Raw genomic sequence first — 9,296 nt, 5'->3', positions numbered from 1 at the left:
GACCTTATCAGGGGTATGTTGAAGCTTACCAAATGGTCACTGGATACACATCCGTAAAAATGTCCTTTACGGCCTATAGTTTTGTCCAGAGCGAATTCTATATCAGCAATATTCATTTCTATCCCTTGCATAGTCCGCTTCTGAACCTCGACTACTACCCTTCAAACTCCACTCATTGAAATATATATGATACCAATTCAGATCTTTGTTATTATACATACCCACAGCTACGTGACATATTCATTATAATGAAGTAAGGGATAATGGAAACATAACATTTCTTAGATTTTTATTAAGCAAGGCATATATTTCAGTTCATGGAATACATATTTAAAAAAAAACGTTAGACATTACATGGTTTGAAATACAGGGAATACATACATTTCATATCTGGCTTATGGAAACATAACATTTCTTAGATTTTTATTAAGGAAGGCATATATTTCAGTTCATGGATTACATACATTTAAAAAGAACGTTAGATATTACATGGTTTGAAATACAGGGAATACATACATTTTATATCTGGCTTAGGCTTCAAAATCGCTGTCCATTCCGCTGATAAATTTCAATTGCAGCATCTTGACACGCTTCTTAAATGGCGTGCCCAATGATGGTCGTAGATAATTGAAGTTAATGTTGCACAGTATTGCTTTGATAGAACATATTTAAACGTTAATTATAACTGTACTAGTGTATGTTATGAAGGATTTAATAATCTATTAATTTCCTTAGAGATAAGATGTGATTAATCTTACTTTTGTATTACAGTAGGTGCCAGTCTTTTAAGAGTGATGCTCATTTGTTATTTTTATATTTGAGAGTTTTGTTAATGATATATAGAGAGTTATAAACATTCAGTTATATACATTGATCATCATTTATTCTTAATATGTTTCATGTTCATTTGAGTTACATACATTGTTCATCATTTATTCTTAATATGTTTTATGTTCATTTCAGATTGACCGTGGTCATTGTTCAATAATAGACACATTTGAATAAATGGACCAAGCTCTTATTTATGACCACGGGCAGAGATGGATTCAGGATAACAGGTATTGTGAATGACTAAATCCTAAGAACTAATCAAAATGCCAGCAGTAGGATGTCCAATACCAGGCTGTGATTACGTCATGGACGACCTTGAGGCCGCCATCGTAGCTGCACTCATAACTGCTCACTGCACCACACATGCTCCTGGACAAGCTGCCAAAGTAGAAAAAATTAAAAGACCCACAATATCGACAGCAGGAACAAGTGAAGAATGGGCATATTTTCAATCACGATGGTCTGACTATGTAGACGCAACTAAAATTGAGGGCCGTGATCGCGTGGTACAGCTTCTAGAATGCTGCGAAGAACAACTTCGAAAAGACTTAACATGATCAGCTGGTGGCAGTCTTACTAACAAGACTGAAGTAGAAGTGATGGGAGCAATAAAAAAAACTGGCAGTTCGAGAGGAAAACACCATGGTAGCTCGAGTGACTCTACACAACATGCGTCAAGACCGTGATGAGCCTGTACGCCGTTTCTGTGCACAACTTATAGGACAGGTTAGTGTTTGCAAATTCCTAATAAATGTCCAGGATGCAACGTTGATGTAAATTATACTGACACAATAGTGAGAAACTTATTAGCACGCAGCATATGTGACCCTGAAATACAATTAGATCTGCTTGGTGATAAGAATCAGGACATGTCATTAGAAGAAGTTGCACAGTTTGTTGAAGCTAAAGAATCTGATAAACGATCTGCCTCCCGACTATTAGACTCTCATGAGGTCCAAGCAGCAGCCAGTAGTTCATACAGAAAAGCAAAACAAACCGCGGTCAAAGATAAAAACGAAGTTTGCTCATACTGTGGCAAGAAAGGTCATGGTAAAAACACTCCTGCACGTGCAAGAAAATCAGAATGTCTTATGATTGTGTATACAGAGTATGGGCATCTTTCGTGGCCAAATAGTCTTTTACGCCGTTTAAGGTAGTTCGCATGTCTAAAGCTCTAGCAGCTCTATAAATAGAATTAATACCTCCCAAACTTGAAGGGTAAGAATAGTTTTCATATACCATTCCCAAAATCTTCCTTTTTACGCCTCCCATTCTCCAAAATCAACCTCACATGAGGAACTCCCTGCTATATTTGTCCTTAGCTGGATTTGGCCAGGAGTATTTAAACTTGAATCAACCAGCAAATGGGATAAAGGTTTTCCACTGTAAAACATAATTTATGTAATAAATATAAGAGATATTTTTATGACGTCCCTTAGTAAAGACATCCACATCAATTTTGTCCTGTATAGCTTCGAGAAATATGTCATCCAGGATATATAAGATAGAGTATGGTCCAGCTTCTGTATCTATCTCACGCATGGGGTCTACGATATTTGCAAAGAATAAGAGTTTTGGACCAATTACTGGATGTGATTTCAAAGTATGCTGACCCACACCGCATATGATGATATGCGTAAACTTACTTTCATACTTTAATATTAATTTTCCTATAAGGAAGGATTTACCGGAGTTGGAGAAACCAGACACAGTGATATGTGCTTGTCAGGGAATTCCTTAGAAATTTTTCCCTGGTAAAGATAGCACTGCTTATTTGTGATTAGGTATGGTAAAACAAATTCAGAAATTTAGAAATAAAATTTAATTACAATTTATAGTTTATTAACACCACTATGGATTATGAAATTGAAAGATATAATACTGAAATAAAGAAATAAACAAAAGACGAACAATAAAATATTAATTAACTTATCTGTCTGACACCTTTTTAATATCCATTACAAAAATAATAAATCACCAAAGGTTTTGTTACGAATAAATACCTCAACAATTGCTCGAGAAAAATAAACCTTACAACACAGATCATAACACAAGTCACTGTTCATGTAAACCGGGAGCCAGCAGTGGTTTGGGTAGCTGAAAAGCGAACCAATTTTCTTAGTCATAGTGATGTTGTATGTACATCACTGTTTATGAAAACTGAAGTCTGCCGGGGATCTGGTGGTGGGTGAGGCCCTCAGCGGCATAAAAGTGATATGGAAAAATTGACCTAGATCAGCTGGAAAGTGAACCACTTGATAATGGTGTTGAAATGTGCCTTATACCTCCAGGAACTGGGAATGGGTACTGACAGACTTTTTGTCTGGTGGCGTGACCCCGACAGACTTACGTAACTGCCACGTCAAAATTGACCTAGATCAGCTGAAAAGCGAACCGAATGAAACTTGTTGTAAAATCATCAGTACCACCCCAGGTATAGTGAATGACCACTGACAGACAGTTTCTGTGGTGGGGTACCCCTGACAGACATGCCCAAATGACCAGACCCCATAAGTGACCTAGATCAGCTGAAAAGCGAACCAAATGAAAATTGTTGTAAAATTATCAGTACCACTCCAGGTATACTGAATGACCACTGACAGACAGTTTCTGTGGTGGGGTACCCCTGACAGACATGCCCAAATGACCAGACCCCATAAGTGACCTAGATCAGCTGAAAAGCAAACCAAATGAAACTTGTTGTAAAATTATCAGTACCACTCCAGGTATACTGAATAACCACTGACAGACAGTTTCTGTGGTGGGGTACCCCTGACAGACATGCCCAAATGACCAGACCCCATAAGTGACCTAGATCAGCTGAAAAGCGAACCAAATGAAACTTTTTGTAAAATTATCAGTACCACCCCAGGTATAGTGATTGACAATCAATCTTTCAATGTGCTTTACAACATTAAATTTGTTTCAGGTTCAAAGTAACTGAAGAAATGGACCAAGACAAATCTTCTTCCCAGGTGGAAGATCTATTGGAAAGTTTCACAGAGGAGCCATCTCAAACTGGAGATGATAATAAATGTACATCACCAAGAGTAAACGGGAAGGTAATGAAAATTTCAACTTCTAATTGTTTTAGTGGTGTTTTCAAATCATTTAGAACAAACATTTGTTATTGTATGAAACACTAATGGTATTAAGAAGTTTGTTATTTGTGGATGTTTTTTTTTCTAGGGTAATGAAAATGGTGCGGTGGCCTCCATCTGTTTCATCTGCAAAACGTTAACTGAAGAGGATAAACAGTTGAAGAGAATTGAGAGAACAGGACCCTCCTTGAAGAATGCAGCATCCATTCGTTCCATCCTGATGAGTGACAAATATGAAGAAGTCACAAGGAGGATTATGAGCTCTGACTTTTGTGGTGAAATGTACCATCCCTCCTGCCACCGAAGATACACTGCTGTGAAGAGACCAAAAGATGAGTTGGGTCCATCAAAGAGAGATACAAGGTCAAGCAGTGTCTTGCCAAAGACTGAGAGACATGGCATCTTAAAGAGAGAGTGTATCTTCTGTGGGAAGGAGAGGAAAAAGAAACGGGGAAAAGAGGAACCGCTTACATTGATTGCAACTAAAGATGGCTGTGATACACTATTGGAGCGGGCCCATAGATCCACAAATGACCATTTCAAAAGTTTGATCATGGGCAATATTGATCTTATTGCCAAAGAGGGTAAATACCATAAGTCGTGCAGATGGCATTTCATGCATGAGACAGAAGTGGCAGAAACAAGTTGTGCAACACCTCATGATATCCATAAAAGGGCGTTTAAATCACTGCGTGGTTTCATCACAGAACAAATTATCAAAAATGTAGTCTCTGATGGTGACATCATTGTTGAATAAGTACAAAGCTGAATACACAAGTAATGGAGGTGATCCCCAAGATGTTGACGCATACACAACACAAAATCTGATAAGGAAAGTTCAAGATAAATTTGGTGACCAAGTCCGAGTGAAGCTTGCTGACAATAGAAGGGGAAATTTCATCCATGCCGCATCACTCACTGAAGAACAGGCATGAGTACATTTGTATGACAACACAAAGGAACACGAGGAAAATGAAAAACTTATATGGGCGGCCCTCCATCTTCGTTCCCAGAATATGCAGTTGCCAAAATTCAAAGTGCCTGATCCAGCCACAGTGCAAAATTTGAAAGAAAGTGCACCGGATATACCAAAGCAACTGGAGCTGTTTTTTAGAAGCCTCTTAGATGGCCTTACACCAAACTTACAAGGGCCTCAAAATGGAGCAATTGACCGAAGGGCCACATCGATGGCATCTGATGCTGTGTTCAATGCTACGCATGGTACAGTTAAGCCGTGGAAACACAATGCAATGGGACTGGGTGTAGCTTCACTGACAGGATCTAAGTTAACATTGCAGATTTTGAACCGTGCAGGTCATAGCATTAGTTACTGTGACGCTAAAGGTCTTGAAACTGAATTCGCTTATTCAGTTTCATCAGGTAGTCATGTTGCACCTGATGGTATTTATTTACTCGCAGATAGAGCAACAGCCTGTGTATGGGACAACAATGATGCAAATGTGGAGACACTAGATGGAAAAGCAACACTTCATTCCACTGTTGGTCATACGTATCAAAACACAGCTGAGCAAGACAAGGGGCCATTTAGTAACTCTTCGTTTCAGTTCCGTGATGGAAAAAATAGAAGAACATTTGTGGGAAATGAGCAGGAAATTCCTCCACTTAGAAAATCCTTGAAGGCAGCCATCTTCACTAGTACGGACGCAACAGTCACGAGTCAAGGCAGTGGTAGCGCCTCATCTCTACAACTCCATCAAAGACCAGGGCTTCAGCTGAAACCATTGGATTTGTACTGGTTTTTGCAACTGAAAAAAGGGGACACTCCACTTTATGCAGGATTCATCAGCAATTTTGTGAAGGACATGCTCCCACTGCAACGAATCTGCTCAATTCCAAAATCTCCTACAGATAATGCAGTTGTGAGAGAGACTATGATTCGTACTCTTAATGTTGCAAAGGAAACCGGACAAAGTTATGCAGTCGTGACATATGATCTGGCGGTTGCCCTCAAAGCTTATTCCATCCAAGCTCTCGAGTCCCCTCTCTTTGACAAGTTACTGATCATGTTAGGCAATTTTCACATAGAGCTAGCATTTTATGGTGCAATCGGAACTATGATCAACGAAAGTGGAATAGAATTTATCCTAACTGAAGCAGAAGTCTTGGCAGAGGGTTCGATGATGGGCTTCATGAAGGGGAAGTTCTACAATCGTTGTATAAGAATTCATGAACTTCTGGCTAATGCAATGGAACAAAAGCTGTATGACCGTTTTGTGCAAGACCTTGCAGAGGAGGAGTATCAAGCATTTCAAGATGGGATGATGATGATTCCATCAAATCAAGTTGAAGACCATCTCTCTGATCCAGTTGTTATGCAGCACCTTCTGAAATATGAAGAATTCTTCTATTCTGTCCTGGAGGGAACCATTGGCCCAATGGCTCAGTTCTGGGGAACATATGTATTCCTGGTAAACAGGGTACACCGTGAGCTTCAGCATTGTGTTAAAACAAATGATGTAGATGGATACATAGATGTTTTCCCAGTCGTACTGGATGTCTTCTTCTCTTTAAATCGTCCAAATTACGCCAGATGGGGAACACTGTTTCTACACAAGCTGACATCTTCCCACCCTCAACTCAGAGAAATACTTCAGAAGGGGGCTTTTTCAATACGGCGAACAAAGAAGAACTACTCCAGGTCGGCAGTTGATCTCTCACTTGAACAAACAGTAAATCGGGATGCAGCGTCCAGTATGAAAGGGATTGTAGCCTTCCGAAATTCTGAAAATGCCAGACAAAGATGGTCCATGACCATGACCCAGAGAGCCATGGCCGTACTGGAGCTGAGAACTTTTGCTGGACTTGAAGTGGGAGAGAGTGCCACAGCACAGTGCCGTTCATACAGAATAAGAAAAGACAACAAGCAAATGCAGGCTCTAAGTGAGAAAATAGACGAATTCTGCAATCCCTTCAGTCCTGAAGCTCCAGACACAATGGTGAACCTTGCAACTGGACGGGCGGCAACAAAAGAAACTGAGAAGTATCTCCTCGGAACATTGCAAAGGGGGCAGGTAGCAAGACAACAATTCGAAAGAGAGTGGCACAAGGACTCGGCAAGATTTCTGAAGTCAGTAAAAAGGATAAGGGTGAATAACTTCGCATCTGAAAACGAAAAGAAGAAGTAAAAAGGGACGACTCCTGCTACAGAAACTGCAAAGAGGGTTGAAAGTCTGAGGGACTTTTTCATAAGAATCATCATTGTTGTGGCCGAAAATACCAACTTCGATCTCAGGCACGTTCTCAGGTACCCAATCACGTCATATCCTCTTTCCCTGGCACATGCTGATGGAGCACTCTTGAAGAGCAGGAAGCATACATTACTGAATAGGCTGGAAGAGTTCCAGAAAGACACACCAATCCCAACAGAGGTACATCAAGGTATTTGTGTTCGGATATATGATGGAGGCCTGCTTATACATTCTGTCTTGTCAGTTATGAATGTTGGAACATCGTATGGAGCTATTGCCCGAACCATCCTATCTACAGTATGCACTGGTGGAGGGGATGAAATCCATGTCTGCCTTGATAAGTACATCGAAAATTCAGTCAAGGACAGTGAGAGAAAATTGCGTGGTGCAGAAGATTCTGTTTACACAATCACTGGACCTAACCAAACAATGAGACACAAAGGAGCAAAACTTCTCAAGAATGGAATGTTCAAAAACGAACTTGGAAAATTTCTGCTAAAGGAATGGGGGGAAAATCACTATTGGAACATCCTAAATGGAAAAACACTGTATGCCTCTTATGGCGGTGAATGTTTCCAATATACGCCAAATGACTTCCAGGAGATCTCAGTGACCAGCCCAGCTCACCTCCAGGCCAACCACGAGGAGGCAGATACCCTTATAGCATTCCACCTGGAAAATACCTCGGGAAGCAAGGTCCTTGTACGAGCATCCGATACAGATGTTCTCATTATATTTATTGGTATACTTGGAAATCAAGACCCAGAAGTGAGGTCCTCCAAAAATGTCTTCATGGACTGTGGCAGCGGAAACAGCAGGCGATACATTAATGTCACCAATATTATAGAGGTCCTTGAGGAGCGAAAATCAGGACTCCCAAAAGCACTGGCGGGGTACCACGCATTCACTGGATGTGACTTCACATCAGCCTTTTACAGGTAGGATTTTGTTCCACCTTTAAATGACAGATTGAGTTGGCATACTCATTGTACAGCAAAGATTTAGAATCATGACAAAATGAAGTTAACTAGTTTGAAGAGATAGTCATGCCGTTGTTACCTACATGATTTATATTCCCCTTCAGGAAAGGCAAAGTCAAACCTCTGGAAATACTTGAGAAGGACCCAACTGGAAGCTTTCTCCAGTTGTTCTCCAACATGGGTGAAGTTGACGGTGAAGTTGACATAGACGTGGCATCCGAGTTTGTTTGCAAGATGTATGGCCAAAACAAAGAACGTGATGTAGATGAAGCACGTTATAGAAAAATTATGCAGATGTCGGGCACAGTAGATAAGGTATATATGTATCAAGTGTGTTGGGTTTTCAGGATGTAGCATGTCTCCCTTGAATTGACTTAAGAGAGTAACAATGTATTCAAATCGTAACCTCCAATGCACATTCTATGATATTTCTTTCTGTCTCTCACTCTAGGGTCTTAACAACCCACATTTATTTTGACACGAAAAGCATTCTGAGTGTATTACTCAATTATTTCAATCTAATCTAACTTAAGAACATTCTCTTTTTAAGTATTTTGTCATATGATTCCACATTCCTTTCAGGAAAACCCACTTCTTCATATCAAAAAGGTTGACTGCGCATTGTTGCCCTCAACACGTCGGACACTTGAGAAAAAACTACTGAGGGCACACTACGTGACAGTTTTGTGGAGTCATGCCAACACAAAATCACCTGATCAAGGCCTATGCGCCATTGATTATGGTTGGGCAGTAGATGGTGACTTGTTGCAGCCAACCTGGTTTGACGGACCAGCCGTTCCTGATTCTTTATTTGCTAATGACAGTGACAATGATCAGGAAATTCTTAGTCAATCAGAGGAAACAGTGATGGAAACTGATAACCTTGATGAACTGAGTGACTATGACCAGTGTGAGGATGAGCCATGGAGTGAGAACTCAGATTCTGATACAGAAGAGATGGATTAGTATATTTAATAGTTGGTCCTCCATTGACACAATGCATTTAATGCGAGGTTATAGTATGTGCACAAAACATTTAACGATGTAATATATATGGCCAGCCGGATTTATCCCTCTTTTATTTACTATTATTTCTCAGCATCCACAATGATGTGAAAGGAATTATTATGGATTATATTTTCATTCAGTCTAATCAATTCTATTGTGAATGTACG

At 40.0% G+C, this 9,296-nt stretch overlaps 1 protein-coding gene across 1 annotated transcript; it reads left to right on the top strand.

Moving 5' to 3' along the window:
* The first annotated feature begins 4,948 nt into the window (after positions 1–4,948).
* LOC137620935 (uncharacterized) lies at positions 4,949–8,745 on the top strand. Its single transcript, XM_068351378.1, is given in 2 exon segments — positions 4,949–8,079; positions 8,226–8,745. Coding segments are annotated over 2 exon segments (3,381 nt in total). The 3' UTR covers positions 8,476–8,745.
* The last annotated feature ends 551 nt before the right edge of the window (positions 8,746–9,296 follow it).

Source organism: Palaemon carinicauda, chromosome 27, assembly GCF_036898095.1.
Source record: "Palaemon carinicauda isolate YSFRI2023 chromosome 27, ASM3689809v2, whole genome shotgun sequence".
Lineage (NCBI taxonomy): Eukaryota > Metazoa > Arthropoda > Malacostraca > Decapoda > Palaemonidae > Palaemon > Palaemon carinicauda.
Note: the sequence above shows the minus strand (reverse complement) of the source record. Positions and strands in the feature narration are given on the sequence as shown.